At 36.0% G+C, this 16,437-nt stretch overlaps 1 protein-coding gene across 2 annotated transcripts in view; it reads left to right on the forward strand.

Annotated features, from left to right (window-relative positions):
* LOC144968111 (uncharacterized) overlaps positions 1 to 13,894 on the forward strand; it is a 32,480-nt gene extending 18,586 nt beyond the window's left edge. For both annotated transcript variants that reach the window (XM_078906112.1, XM_078906113.1), the window contains 8 exons: positions 5,060 to 5,220; positions 5,760 to 5,889; positions 6,309 to 6,389; positions 7,564 to 7,611; positions 8,519 to 8,612; positions 10,902 to 10,984; positions 11,936 to 12,137; positions 13,536 to 13,894. In XM_078906112.1, coding sequence (XP_078762238.1) covers positions 5,060 to 5,220; positions 5,760 to 5,889; positions 6,309 to 6,389; positions 7,564 to 7,611; positions 8,519 to 8,612; positions 10,902 to 10,984; positions 11,936 to 12,137; positions 13,536 to 13,569 — 833 coding nt within the window. In that variant the 3' untranslated portion in view covers positions 13,570 to 13,894. The remainder of the gene's footprint in view (positions 1 to 5,059; positions 5,221 to 5,759; positions 5,890 to 6,308; positions 6,390 to 7,563; positions 7,612 to 8,518; positions 8,613 to 10,901; positions 10,985 to 11,935; positions 12,138 to 13,535) is intronic.
* Positions 13,895 to 16,437: the final 2,543 nt, after the last annotated feature.

Below are 16,437 nucleotides of genomic sequence, written 5' to 3' on the forward strand. Positions count from 1 at the left end.
TAAGTATCATGGGGTTTTTTTTATGCCACTAAAGTTTGATTAAAAAAGACAGGTCATAGATAGTTATTGTCTGCTAGTTCCTTTGAACATATATTTTTTGACCCCTTAAAGAGATATTTAAAAGATTCTTCGGTGCTCACCCCTGGATTCCCGGGATTCTGCCTACCTACGTCAAATTACCTTACTTTTTTAGATTTTGGTGTTGGAAGCACTGGTTTTACATTTACACACATATCAAATTCATACATGGTCATCCAAATGTTGTTAAATGAAAATTGTATGACTTTTAGTCATAAGAATTCTATGGGCCTATCCTGTCTCATACTACGTACAATTTGTAGTTCTTGAAATTTGTTACTCCAACTGCAGATTTGTATATAAACATATTTGACCCTACATCAATGTTGAAGTGGAAAGCTTGATGCCAAAACACTTGCTTTCAGGTTTTTTATGTATAATTGTCATTATTATGACAATGTCAATTAAGGTTACTTCTCTTTTTACCTTGAAAACTACACATTTTTAAACTTTCAAGTCAGCAGGTCTGCTGAACACAATTTAAAAAGGGTTTATTTTTCCCTCCTTATTGATTTAGTGCAAAGCATCTGCGGTGTTATCAGAGGGAAGTGTAGCATTAATTTGTCAAAAGACACGTCTCCAAGCATTTAGTATGTATTAATTCATATCATGTCCCATGACACAAGCAAATGATTTACCAGTGTTTTGTTGAGATTAAATCATTAAATGCGCAAACAAAAGGGAAACAGGTATTTGACACAACTAAGCAGTACGTCATTTTCGTAAACACGGATTCAAAAGTGTGTGGAGATTTGTTATTCATCATCCAAAGTTAAATTTTGTTGATCCTAAACTGGTTTTCAGTTCTAAAGATATTGTATTTCTACAAGGCTCTCGTGGCAAAATGCTCTTATCTGTATTGTTAAATGTTTTCATCTCCATGTACAGAAAGAAGAGGGACTAGCGAAGTTTGAAGCATTTTTTGTGTGAAAGTAAATCTCTAATTTGGAGAGAGAAAAAGTGAGTAAATGTGACCCATATAAAAGGAAACGACACAAAACAGGTGACAATCAACAAGACTCGAAAATAAATGGATACATTTTGTTAAATGTGGGAACAATGAAAAAAAAAGTGATTTTGTTTGTTTGTTTTGTACTCGTATATTTTTGTATCTTGTTGTTTGCCTCCTAATGAAGGCCAAGGGCCGAATCATTGTTTTGTGCTACTCCCTTTTATATGAGTCAAATTTACTCACTTTATTTTTCTCTCATTTTATTGGCTCATATAGGTACCTCTAGCTTTTACATCTCTCAAGTTGCTTTCATAAAAAGTTGGTTTGGGAATGCTGGTTTTAGTTTTCTTACTCCAGGTTAACTCCGAAAGAAGGGGAGTTTGAAAAGTGTTTGGCTTTCAAGTTGCTTAGGTACAAAGTTGACATGGTTCCAAGCATACTCTTTTAAAAGTTTCAAGTTGACAGACTAGCTGTTCAAGCTTTGCTTACAAACCAGCCTCTTAACAGGATTATATGTCACAATATAATGTGACTTGGTACTTCTTTTCCCTTTTCTCTGTGTTATGGCTTGTCAGCGCTATGAAATCATAAGTTTTTATATTGACTTACCCATGTCAATCATGCTCAATGTGCTTTACATTATCCATGAGCATTAATCGTATACATAGAGAAAAAGAGTTTCATAATATTACTTTTAAAAAAGGTTTTCAAGTTAAACTAGAAAGAGTCAGGTGTGTGATATGTTCAGTGAGATGGAGAAAAGTAGGAAAAGACTGCTCGCCCATTTTCAATTTCATTTTAGGCTTTATTCAAGTGCTATGGCTTGAAAGTGATATAAGATTTTTTATAGGGCGCCGTAATATCAAATTAATGGTGTATTTATGACAATCGGATTGCTCTGACTTTTAGACAACAGTATACATGACAATTTTTTTTTACTTATTTTCATTGAAGCACACTGAAGTTTTCTCAAAAATACGCAGTGCGTCTACTGCTGCTTCATTGTTGACTTTTACAAGTTAGAATATAATTTAGATGATCAAACAATATCACATGATCATTTTTTCTTATTTCATTGAAAGGCAGTCACTGAAGGTTTTCTCACAGAACTAGCGCAGTTGCTGTTCTACTTGGCTGCTTCATTTTGTTTGACTTTTTTAGCGTTAGAATAATCAAATTTAGATGAAATCAATGAATTTATCAGCATAAATGTATGGTCTCCTCTTCTTCAAACAAAACGACTGACTCAGATAGAGTATTACTGGATGATATATAATTCTGTTGACTGTTCATCAAATGATCAGAGTTGAGGGAGAGAAAAAAACATCTAAATAGCCAAGTAATTCATAATCAAATTTGAAAAAGGCGTCTTCAGCAACTCTGCAATTGTTGGTCTTTTATTACAAAGAAAACATCAAGTTCTGTGTAATTGTACATCAGCCAAAGTAGCTTGTTATTCCAAGGTCATTTACATCCCTCTGTCCATTCTCTCTCTCCCCCCCCCCCTGTCATTGCGGATGAAAACTATGGACAACCCATGAATATAAATAGTATGCTCTTGGCTCAGAAGCCATTCGGAAATATAACGGACAAACACACAAAACTATGTGTAATCTTGAACTCTGGTTCTGGGTGGGGATCCTGACCTCCCATAGTGGGCAGGGAGATACATACTGTGTCTTCTATCCCCTTATATCTGTTTTCCAACATGCTTTCTGTCTTTGTCTTGGAATGAGGTTACTTGGTTTTTTTCCTGTCCCTGGTTGGGAGTCCTGGCTGGGAGGGAAACAGTCAAATGCATAGTTATTGTTTTGGGAGATGATATTTTTTTCCTTGTAAATCACCTCTCTGTTATGTATTATTATATTTGTCATTTTTAATGTATAGTGGAAGCATTAGAGTGTGTTCCTCTTTGTTGGATTTTGTGCTTGTGTCCGGATGAGACTTATATGTGATCTCAAACTAAGTACATTGGTGGTATGCTCTTGGAATCTACATCTGATCCCTATTTGTTCCCAGTTCCCCTTTGTCTTACTTTTTCTTGGGTGCTTTAATTGTAATTCTAGAACTTTTTTTACTATCCCATTTTATTCCTTTTTACTGGCGCTGATATAACCTAAATGTGTTTCAAAAAAAAACAAACAAAACATATAGTCTGGTTAATACAGTTTAGTTAGAATTCCTCATAATGCGGATGGCAAAAAACAATAACAAATGGCGGAGTGACGTCCACTTTGATCTATTTATAATCTCATTATCAAACATCTGACAATATATGGTTCAATGTTGCAGCGTTTTACTTTTCAAAACCACATGATGGTGTACCAGATACATTTACTGATTTGTTTGTTGGATTAGGGGGGGGGGGGGGGGGGGGGGAAGGTTCAATAGGATTGTGTGAATTTACAAAGCATTTTATTTATGCAATGTTCAATGTTGGTTGCATACTGCTCAATTTTCCCCAAAAGATGGTAATTGACTCAAATGTTTCACTTGCTGTTCATTATAACTAACATATCAAATGATTGCTCTGAAGTGTTTTTCAACAGACTGAAGGGACCATCGTATTGGTTCATCATGTTATGGGTTTTCCTGTTTCACTGTGTAAATTATGTTACAGAGTGAATCGTACCAAGGTGTTTATTATACATACAGAAAGTTCTGAGGTGAAACTTTTCTGGATGTTTGTGCAGAAATTTGAAGTGATTAGCAGTGTTGCTGGAACGTATTTGACATTGTGTTCAAACATGACTTCACATTAACAGAATTTGCTAGCATGAAAAGTATAAGTCAGTTTTTATCCACGAAAATGTTCGTGGAAGTTTTTATCCACGAAAACGTTCGTGGATTGAGTAAAAAGAAAAATCAATGAAATTTCAGAGGTAAAAGTAATATATTGATTGTCAACGCATAGCACAGATAAATTCTTTATCTAGGGTTGGTCACCTTTACTTTGGTATTGATATGACGGATGCTCACAAACTTAATAAAACTAGAAACAATGATTGTCACAGCAATTCACAGGAGGATGTGTAAAATTGCTTTGGGTCTTACTGGATATATTATAATTTACTGGAATCCGTAGGTTGAATGAAATGGCGTACAGCCATTTGTTTCATGAAGGATCATTTCAAATTCTTTTTCCAAAATGCACGCATATCAATGAATATTTGCATTCCAATTATTGAGGGTGGAAAATTTCCACCTGGTTAAAGTAATAGAAGTGGTACTTTGAAAGAGAGAAAAAAAGGATAATATTGAAATACATAATGAGAATGCCAAATTTGCGTCACATTTTCATTTGATCAGAACACCCGCAAGTTTCATCTTAGATGTTCTTTCACTCTTCCCAGTTCTGCCATTTACTTGGGCTCACTCTTATATTATTGTCTTACTTTTACATGGGCACTTATATGACTCAAAAGTGTTTACAATTGCCTTGAAAATTTTAAAAACTATTTACTCCTGGGAGAATTGCAATATATAGTTTTGACCCAAATTTTTATATTGTCATTCCTTACCTTGTTTGAGAGATCTCATATTTAAGCTAAACAAAGGAAGTTTTGCAAGGTCTGAAGAGAGATTTGAAATCTTCAGTCATAGAATCCTGGAATTCTCCAAATTGGTGGAGCGGGTTACTAGATATTTAGAATTACTATTGATATGGATTGGTGGCCTAGATTTTCTGGTGACTGAAGACGATTCGAGTCTCCGTTTTATTTACTTATTTTTTCAATTGTAGATTTAGTTTTAGAAATCACTTTCAGCATGGATTTATTATAAAATGGTTATTTTATTTAGTTGTGTTTTCCTCTCTGCTTATTAGAGATTTTCTCATTGTCCTGTGATTTATCTTGAAAATCTCTCTTTCTTCCTCTCTCTCTCTCTCTTTCTCTCTCTCTCTCTCTCTCTCTCTCTCTCTCTCTCTCTCTCTCTCTCTCTCTCTCTCTTTCTCTTTCTCTCTCTCTCTCTCTCTCTTTAAAAAAAAAAATTTGCATAGAAATTGAACTTTACGTAATATTGTTGCAGGTAGAGGAGGCGGTGGTGACCGTGGTGGTGGTGGTGGTGGTGGTTATGGCTCAGGCCGTGACATGGAGGTCCAACAAGACACCATTTTTGTGTCTAAGATGGGACAAAATGTCACAGAAAACCTTTTGGTGCAACACTTTGGCAGCATTGGAGTCATTAAGGTAAGGAGGGACCAGTTTAGATCATACTGTTTATATCTTCTTTTTTTTTCAAAAACAGTTTGCTGTCACCCTGATATAATTATTCCTACAGAGCCATTAGGCCCATGGAGCCATAGTTTATCCGTTTTTCTATAGCATGAAATGGACAATAGCAATTTCTTACTACCCTTTGGATAGGCCGCTAGTCTATCGCAAGGTACTTTCCACCAGATCTAACACACAGCTACCCAATCACGGTTGGGTGGGCAGGGGGGTCTCGACTGCACCGGGGATCATCTCGGTCCCTTTGATTGTGAAGCGAGTACTCTACCAACTGAGCTATTGGAACCCCCGGATTGTCTTATATTTTTATATTGAATCTTGGTCGGTCAAAATGTTTTCATTTTTGATTTTTTAAATTATTAAAATTTGGTTGTTTCAACAGTTGAAATCTTCAAATTTTGACATGTTTTGATTGGTCAAATGTTTTTTAGGTGTAACATGACAAACAAATGTTTTTTTGCAGCTTGAAATTAATCACGAAATCATTTTGGTTTCAGACTGATAAACGCACCGGAAACCCTAAAGTGTGGATTTATAAGGACAAAGAGACCAACTTACCCAAGGGCGAGGCCACTGTAACATTTGATGACCCCGATGCAGCCAAGGCTGCCATTGATTGGTTCAATGGTAGGCCATTAGTCATCATTGGTTGAAAATGTTAATTGTTCTGATATTTAATTGTGTCTGTGTATTCTTAGTTATTGTCAAATAATTATAGGACGGTGCAAGTCTAATATCGAGGTTACATTGTTGATTTTCATTTTTTTAACCAAAAACAAAACCAACGGAAAGGCAAAAAAAGAAAAAAAACAGCGAATCCATTGTGAAAGAATGGTAATAGAATGTTATATGAAGAATTATAAGAACATGTCATTACTTATTATTTTAGCATGTTTTTTTGTTAGCTTGAGAGATGCAGATGATGAAGGAATTAATTATTCATAAAATGATACAGAAGCAATTGGTTTTGGTGTTTGTAATGGAAGTCAGGCATCTGCACTTCACAGTGGACTCTTTAGTAATTTTTAAAAAAATTGCTTTTGCAGGTAAAGATTTTGGTGGTGAAACCATCAAAGTTGAATTTGCTACAAGGCAAAGAAGTCAGTTTACAAGAGGAGGAGGACGAGGTTTGTAAATTTGATACATTTTAAAAACTATTGCTTGGCCACTCTACTTAATGAAATCCTTATCAAGTCATGGGGTGCATTCAGCTGCATGGACACTGGTTGTTATTCTAGGTTGGGCCAGTCTTGTTAATCTCTTTATCCAAGGAGTTTTAGTCTTTATGGCATCCCTGATCTAGTCATGCTTTTCAGACCTCCCTCCCATTACGGAATGTTGCCTCCAATTTCAGAACTTCATGAGCAACTCTAAGTCATAAAAACTCTACTGGCACCTGTAGCAAGATAGCCTTAAACAATTGGTAATCTTATAGAGCAGTAAAGTTAGGTGCCCCAAATGTAAACAAAGGTCGAGAAGCACGTGGCAAACCACATGTTCCTGTCTTGACAGCTCACGTTCCAATGTAAATAATAGAAAAAAATAACCTTTAAAATTTGGCTGTTAGGTGGCAAAAGAAACACATATTCATAAATACTCGATCATGCATCAAATAATGTCTAGATATGGATATTTTATGGAACAAAAGGTAAAATTTTCTAAAATTTATTTAAAAGTTACAGTTACAAATTAGCGCTTGTATGTGATACAATTAAAATATTGCGGCCAGATTTCAAATTAATAAATCCTTATATATGTGATTCGCTGCATGACACTGTTGTTTTATGGCAAACATTTTTCAATACTGATAAGGAGTTTGTCTTACATCTCTAACTCAAAATTTCAGACCTCCTCCCTTACAATGTTGCTCCAATTTAATTCAGGTCAACTCTAATCATAAAACACTAGCATACTTGTACTGTACAAAGATTAGGCACCTAACATTTAATGCTTATAAGCTATCTGTGCCCTCTGGCTTTTTGTTTTGTCCGTCTGCGTGTGTCTCTCTCTCTCTCTCTCTCTCTCTCTCTCTCTCTCTCTCTCTCTCTCTCTCTCTCTTCCTTCTCCTCTCTCTCTCTCTCTTGTCTCTCTCTCTCTTCTCTCTCTCTCTCTCTCTCTCTCTCTCTCTCTCTCTCTCTCTCTCTCTCTCTCTCTCTCTCTCTCTCTCATATATATATATATATTAAATTTTCCTCCTTTTTGACAAACTGCCATCATTCATTATCATTGATCTTGTGATGTTAAAGTATGTATTAAAGACTGGTATAGCAGATCAGTGTATAACTGTTTTGTGTTTTTCAGGAGGTGGTGGTGGATTTGGAGGCAGAGGAGGTGGAGGTCGTGGAGGAGGTAAGTTTGTTTCTTTTCTTCGTTTTCTATTTCTATTTCTTTTCTTTTTATTTAAGGGTGACAACGCATTGCAGTGACAGATTGTCAATATGGATTTTCTTTCTTTTCTTCCTATAATTTCATTCCTGATAAGTCGTTTAAACAAACTTGACTGGTTATATCAGACCTGCCTAGTACTACAAAAAATTTGTAGAAATACGAATTTTCAGCTCCAATTAGAGAATTGCATTCGCCTCTTTGACTCAATAAATCTTGTTGGAACAGAAAGTTTAATGCTTAGAAACCATATTTAGGACTTAGGAGTATTTTTGGATCTTACTGAAGGCAAATTAATTATTTATATAGCTATTTAAAGTGACAGTGCTGGTGGTTTTCCTCGGATCAGCGGAAATCCGCGGTTTTGGTGTCCAGAGGAGGAATTTCCTCCTTTTAAAAATTACATTTTCTCGAAACAATGTGCTAGCAATGAGAGTTTATGTGTGGTGGAACACACACAGGTGTTTCCCACTCTCCAGAAGTTAGCTAGAGTATCAATGATAGTCTATCTTCTCAATTGCTCTAAAAGTGGGGTTTAGTGCAGTAGAAATGGGGCTTAAAGGCAATCGTTCAACATTTTCCTTATTTTTCACTTTTTGTCACCATCAGCACTGAGGTGACTTTTATCTTTTTTCCCTTGGAAACTACGAATTTTTGAAATTTCAAGTAGGCAGCTCAGGTTTTATATTTCAGCAAATGAGCTTAAGTAATATATGTAAGATGTGCCAAAGATTTTCAGACCTTTTTATTTCTTATATTGCACTGGTGGATATCATTTTATGACACTTAGTAATTCTCAATTATTTCAAGTAGTAATCTCGTCATCAATTCAAAAATTGTTTACCCTCTCTTTTTTTTCACTTTTCACCAGGTTTCGACCGTGGCAGTGGTGGAGGAGGCGGCGGCGGTGGTGGTGGAGGTGGTGGTGGTCCAGTCCGTGATGGGGATTGGCGTTGTCCTAATGAGTAAGTTACAATTTCAAACATGTGTCATAATCAGTCGGAAGATGAAAATTTTGGATTTGCATTATTTTGCATTTTCTGACAAAATATGCACATCTTTATTTGAAGTAAATCGGGTGATTTTTCATGAAGTTCTAGTCAGATGTATGGGAAAGGTATCCAGCCACTTTTGTCAAATTTCATACTTTTTCAACTTGACTAGCTGTAAAAAATATTTAGAAGTAAAGTTTAGCGTTGATATTTCCCGAAGATGTACAAAAAGGGTTGATTTAATCATTTATGACCAACTCATTTTGGATTTTTAAAAATGACCTAACTAAACTTGGCAATATCTCAGTTCAAACCTTTTCACCATCCCACTGATTTTGCCATTCATTGTAACAATTTCAAATATGTCAGAGTTTGTAAATCACAATGATCTGTTGGAAATATATTTCCATGTTTTTAAGACTTGAATTTGAATTGAGAGATCAGAGAGAAGTCGCACTGCAGACCTGCCTAGTACTTCAAAAAATTAATAGAATTATGAATTTTTGGCTCCAGTTAGAGAATTGCATAGATGTTTTTCATTCAATAAATCTTGTTGAAATTGAGAATTTGGATGCTTAGAAACTGTATTTAGGACTTTGGAATTTTTTTTTTTGATCATGTTGAAGGCAAATAATTCATTTATAATGCTATTTGTTGGGACTTTTTTTTTTTTTTTTCACTTGGAAACTACGATTATTTGACATTTCAAGTAGGTAGCTCTGCGCACTGGCCATTGTAATTATAGTCTAAAATTTTAGTAATAAAATGTGTCAGTGCATGAGAAAATCAGTCGCTTGGTGAAAATTTTGGATTTGCATTTTTTTGCATTTTCTGAAAGCATATACTCCCCTGAGCATTTTAATCTTTATTTGAAGTAAATCGGGTGATTTTTCATGAAGTTATAGTCAGATGTATGGGTCAGGGTCTGGAAACCTTGTTTTGAGAAAATGGCTCTCAAAGTTGAGATAGCTTTAATCAAGCATATTCACATCTGTCAGAGCAAATATAAGTGTATTTTATGTTGTATAAGTATAAAATAGAATTGACAGGACCATTTGGAACTCCTTCCAGTGTCAAATTAAAGCATAACGATCAATTTATTCCAACCAAATCATTTATTCCACGTCTCATAAGTCATTCATGCCATGTTTACACTTTGTTTCATTCTCAGTCTCAGTCTTAGTCATGACAATCGAAGGTCTTCAAATATAATTTCTTGATTAATGTTCAAAACCAAGAGAGATGGTGTTACACAGATAATCCATTTCTAATAGATTGAACTTAAATTAAAACCTTAAACACGTGAAAACTTAGATTAAATCGAAGACAGAAGGGGGATGTCTCCCATTCTTGTTCGAGGGATATTGACTCATCATCGTCTTCCAATTCCAAAGAATCAGAAAGGATATCTCTGGTGCTGAAATACTCTCGTATATTTGGGAGGCACTCTCGCTTCGAACAACATCCCCAAAACAGATTTTAGTGGCCTGGTTGATAATATTTGCTACTTGAGCGGCTTCGGTGATGTTTTCTGTGTCATTTTTGTTTGCGGATGTGAAAGTTGAAAATGTAAACAAAGGCTAGACGACGGAGGGCATTGTATAATTTTAATGAATTTTGCAGAAAATACAAGTGCATTAATTAAAAGCATATGTTGAGTCGATCAAGGTAAAGATAAAAAAAGGCATTTGGAGGGGAAAATGAGTTTTTTTTTCGATATGTGAGTGCATTGTTTTGTGTATCAAACTGCCGTGACCCAGATTCGTCAAAGTCACTCGACTTCACTCGACTGGCCATTGACGAGTCCCGAGTCATGGATGCGCAGAGGTTCAGCATTCTTTATGTATTCATGCGCACTAGGTTTCAATGGAGAGCCAGGGGAATCCCCTTTAATTTGATATGCATTACATACTGGATTCTAAGAAAACTAATGTCCGTCCGCGAGATCTAAAAATGGGAAAAATATCGAGCGACTTTTCTCAAATTTCATACTTTTTCGACTAGACTAGCTGTAAAAAATATTTAAAATAAAATATTTAGAAGTGAAATTAAGCTTTAATATTTCATGAATATGTATAAAAATGATTGATTTAACCTTTTATGACAAGAACTCATTTTTGATAAAAATTGACCTTCGAACTAAAATTGGCAATATCTCTGCTCGAAGCTCTTCACCAAGCGACTGATTTTCTCATGCACCGTAACAAATATTGATTTAACCAATGGGCTCTAACTATTCTCATCTAATTTGTGCAATTTCAGGGACTGTGGGAACAACAATTTTTCATGGAGAGATTCTTGTAATCGTTGCCATACAAGGCGCCCAGGTGGTGAAGGAGGTGACGGTAAGTTTGATTTTTGAAAAAAAGTTTTTGTTCCTCTTCTCCCTACTGTGAACAGAGGAAATCTTGCTTACAAGCTGTATATCAAAAATGTGAAATTGAATGTAAGCTTCAATTTAATAAATTAAAACACATAATGTGGACGCCTCAGGTTTCCCCTTAATCAACAAAACAGGGTGAATGAAAACTACAGACAAATAAAATAATGTGTGATAATGGGATACCGGAAATGTTCACATTATCTGTTTTCGTTTATTAAATTGAAGTTTCATTCAATTTATATCTCTGAGCTTTGAGCAGCAACATTTACCTTTATTTTGTTTGATTTTAATAATTTATTTCAAATTGACATTGAAAATGCTCAAAATCAGGTTGCTGTTCTGTATCTTGCCATATTTACGACTACATCCATTAAATTCTCATTCCTGGGTGGGGTTCCTGGCCTCCCATAGTGGCCAGGGAGGTACTTACTGTCTTCTATCCCCCTACATCTGTTTTCCAACTGGCTTTCTGTCTTTGTCTTGGAATGAGATTACTTGGTTTTGCCCTGGCCGTAGTGCTTGGCTGAGTGGGACACATTCAATGTTATAAGCATTTGAGTGTGTTCATCTTAGTGGGATCTTGTGCTGGTGTCTGGGTGAGACATTTAGGTGATCTCAAAACTAAGTACATTGGTAGTGTGCTCTGTTCCCTATTTGTACCATTCCCAGTTGTTTTAGTTTTTCCTCAATTCCTTTTAATTGTACATCTAAAATCTTTTCACTATCCAATTTTCTTCCTTTTTACTGGCGCTGATATGGCCTAAATGTGTTATATGCACCGTAAATTCCTTAAAAACAAAACAAGTGTTTAGAGAGTTGCATGTATTAATTTGTATACTTTTCTATCCATCGTATTTTTAACAGAAAGAAAAAACTGTTATATTTGTTTTGCATATTTATCTTTTTGTTTCAGACCGTGGAGGTAGAGGAGGACGTGGAGGTGGTTTTGGTGGCGGTCGCGGTGGTGGTGGTGATCGCTTTGGCGGTGGTGGACGTGGCGGCAGGGGAGGTTTCCGTGACAGAGGTGACCGAGATGGTGGTGACCGAGGTGGTTTCCGTGGTGGACGTGGTGGTTTTGGTGGAGGAAGAGGTGGTGGAGGTGGAGGATATGACAGGTGAGGCAATTTTCCTTTTTTGAAATGTGTAATGTATATTTTATATATGCCTACTAACATAGCCCATCCCCCTCTCTCTCTCTCTCTCTCTCTCTCTCTCTCTCTCTCTCTCTCTCTCTCTCTCTCTCTCTCTCTCTCTCTCTCTCTCTCTCTCTCTCTCCTCTCTATCTATCTATCTATCTATCTATCTTCTATCCTCCTGTATCTGTTTTCCAATTGCTTTCTGTCTTGTCTTGGAATGAGATTACTAAGTTTTGGCCTGACCCTAGCCGGAGTCCTTAGCTGGGAGGGAAACAGTCAAATGCATAATTATTGTTTTGGGAGATGACATTTTTTTCCTTGTAAATTAGTAAATTATCTCTGTTATATATTATTATATTTGTTATTTTGAATGTATAATGTAAGCATTTGAGTGTATTCATCTTTGTTGGATTTTGTGCTTGTGTCCGGATGAGACTTATAGGTGATCTCAAAGTACATTGATGGTATGCTCTTGGAATCTACATCTGATCCCTATTTGTTCCCCTTTGTCTTACTTTTTCTTGGGTGCTTTAATTGTATTTCTAGAACTTTTGACTATCCCATTTTCTTCCGTTTTACTGGCGCTGATATGACCTAAATGTGTTGCAAGCGCCATAAATCATTAAAAACAAACAAATCTCTCTCTCTCTTCTTCGCCGGCTCAGCATGGTGTAAATATTATAATTATTGTTTAATTTTATTTCATCATGGATTGGATGGTTTTGGAAGATATGTGATTTCTTGCTGTAAAATAATTGAATCTCTTTTCTTTATAAAATGCATTAAAAATATTCATAAAACCCTACAACCACCATATTTCAGTACACCATAGTTAAAGAAAATATCTGAGACCTTTTATCAGACTGCTGCACATTTATTGCTACAAATTGAGCTTGAGCTTCTTGTTATTGGAGCTTTTTTTTTTTTATATAACGCAATATCCACTAAACATGCTCAAAGTGCTTTACAAGGGGTCCCTAGCCCACAGCAACACGTAACATTTAAGACGCGACACAATTCCTGTTAGACGATATTACATATTTTTTGGACAAAGACAGCGCTGTTAACGACCAGGTACTCATTTTACACCTGAGTACGGTGAGAGAATGTGAGTAAAAAGCCTTTTCACAAAGTACTTTCCGCCAAATCAAGCAGACTCAGCTACCCGTTCACTGCTGGCTGGACTGGGGGGCCAGGAAAAAAATCTCAACTTCACCCTGGATCAATCTCGGTCCCGCTACCAACTGAGCTATCTGCATAAGGGAACCTTTTTTTTTCTTTCTTCTTCTGTATTTGGAATTATATCTTTTGATTTTTAATTTTTATTTTACTTTTTTTAGTTTTCATATATTCTGTTTTCGTTCTTTCATTTGACAGAGATCGACAGGATCGTAGATCAAGACCGTATTGAAAAGACCAAAACTGAGTGGACCTGTCATCCTTCCATTGCTGTACATAGCCCATCTCATTTTAAATGTTACTATCATTTTATTGTCATGGTCGGGATACACAAATTGTTGTTTTTACTTATACACTCTAAGTTCAGTATTTAATTTGAAGTAATGCTTCATTTTTTACCATCTCATCACTGCGCAGAACGTATGTCCGTCGTGGTCGGTCGTGTCTGTGAGACAAGTTAGGTCTGAAATTTTTAAGGGATAAATTTATTGTATCATCAATTTATGTAACATTTCTTTCAAACAATGTTTTAAAATAAATAAATCATGTCTGAACTATTTCAGTTTGTTGAGTTGACTTTTTTTACTCACTCTCTCTCTCTCTCTCTCTCTCTCTCCCTCTCTCTCTCCCTCCTTCTCCTCTCTCTCCTCTCTCTCTCTCTCTCTCTCTCTCTCTCTCTCTCTCTCTCTCTCTCTCTCTCCTCTCCTCTCTCTCTCTCTCTCTCTCTCTCTCTCTCTCTCTCTCTCTCTCTCTCTCTCTCTCTCTCTCTCTCTCTCTCTCTCATTCATGCTTATGGCCTAAATAAAATATTGTAAGAGTTTGTGCAGCTGTGGTCTAGTGGTATGGCACTCATTTTCAGATCACAAGGTCCTTGGTTAGAGTCCTCTTGAGTATTTGGAAAAGGGTCTTTACACACATTCTTTCACTATACTCGGATGTAAAATGAGTACTTGGTCGTTAACAGTGTTGTCTCAAAAAATAATTGTAATATCACCTAACAGGCATGTCCCACCTTAATCTGAATCTGAATTTTCCTTTAATGTCCACTTTCACTCATGAAGATTTTGAGATGAACAATAACATTAAGGTGAAAATTCAGCAGTGATCTAGAAGCTCTGTAAATAAATCTCAGTGATGATCTTCCGCGGAATTCCGGGATTTTGGGATTTTCTTTGAAATGCTCCGCTGTTTTTGTAGTGTCAAATATTTTTCAATGAAAAGCGCTCAGGTAGATGGTGAAAAAATCACCATGTCTTTTGTCAAATTTTTGACACTTGTGTTCAGTTGCATAAATTTTGGTGACACTCGCATTTTTATGAGGTCATCCTAGACAGGGTGGCACCAAATGTCAAAAGTGACACAGTGGTGTTCTTGGATGAATGGATGCTGGTTAGGGATTGGAAAATAATAATAGAAAATCAATTCATAATTCTCTCTCTCTCTCTCTTTTTAAATAGAAAGATAAAGATAAGTAAAATATTACAATAAGCAAAGGTGATGATCGACTTGAAAAGCAATTGTTCAAATTATTTTTAATTTACTATTTTTCCTTATATTTTGCAAGTTGTCAGATATTCATGAGTCTAAATTATAAACTGCATAACCACTAGGTTGCAGTAAGATAGCCTTTGGGCCAAAAAAATTATCATCTCTTGATGTAGAGTTCGATTAATATTGTGAGCCTTTAAAATTAAAATTCTTTTCAGGAAAGGACAATTCATTAGATATTTACAAATGAAGTATATATTTTATAATGTTACGTAACTATCATATTGCAATTGTATATTCGGACCCCTTTGTCCACCCAGCAGTGAATGGGTAGCTGAGTCTGTTCGGTTTGGCAGAAAGTACTTTGCGATAGACAAGCGTCGTAGTCATATCCAAAGGATAGCAAGCAATTGCTATTGTTCGTTTCACACTCTAGAAACCTGGATAAACTCTGGCTTTATGGGCCCAATGGCTCTGAAAGACTACGACTACAACAGGACTGGATGGTCAGTTATGCAACTTTTCTTTCCCCTTTGGCCACTGCCCTTTCTATGAAGCTTTGTGGTCTCTTGTCTTTAGGTATGACACTCTCACTCACCTTCGGAGGTATCGTTGAAAAATAGATTTCTACTCGATCTCGCTGCCCTCAGTTGTAAAATGAGTACCTGGCTGTTAATGCCTGTGTTTGTCGAGTCGAGAGATTGAAATTGTTTAGTCATGTGAAATGATTACCCCTTGCATTGGAATAGAGGCAATAAATATGATTGAGATGAGATCTAAGATGAATCGCAATCCATTTTCTAACTAAAAGAATGGTCACCACTTAGCAGGAAGAAATTCTTTTCTTTGGGTGTTGTCAATTAGAAAATTAAATTTCCCCTTTATCCTTTTTGTTCTTTCTCTGCAGCTTTTGTGTATCTTTGGTGGCTACTGGTACTGGTAGTTAGGGTCCTATATCAGACCTGCATATTACTACAAACAAATCAAATCGTAGAAATAAGAATTTTTGTCTCCAGCTACAGAGCTGCATAGGTCTCTTTGACTCAATAAATCATGTTGAAAAAGAAAGTTTAGCTTCTTAGAACCTATATTCAGGACTTTGGGTTGGACCATGCTGAGACTGAGAGCAAATTGTTTATTTCATTTCTAAAGCTATTAAAGTAAATTTTTCGTTTTGCCCTTGGAAACTACGAATTTTTGAAATTTCAAGTAGGCAGCTCTGTCTATCCCATTATCCATTGTCTCTTGTATAATCCTGTTCTTGTCTCGAGTGAGATACTGGTTTTGCCCAGACGGGCTGGATTCCTCTGCCATGAGGAAAGCAGTTAAGGGTTTTCACGTATTACTGCAAAACGTTGACATGGGAAAGGGGGGGGGGGGGGGGGGGGGGGGGGGGGGGAGATCAGACCAAAGATCGAGTAGTGTAATCAAAAAAGTACCCATTTAACTCGCTCAATCCTCTAGAGATTTTTGCTACTTTTCAAAATTGGAAAAAATGTATTAAAAATAAGTATGTACAAAGATAGTTTTATTCAATGATTAACACTTAACATTTAAAAACTAACAACATTAGCTTTGCTGATACGCCTATAATTTGTCTCAGAAAAATGTA

This window comes from Berghia stephanieae, chromosome 3 (genome assembly GCF_034508935.2).
Source record: "Berghia stephanieae isolate SIO BIC M18660-M18661 chromosome 3, UCSD_Bste_1.3, whole genome shotgun sequence".
Lineage (NCBI taxonomy): Eukaryota > Metazoa > Mollusca > Gastropoda > Nudibranchia > Aeolidiidae > Berghia > Berghia stephanieae.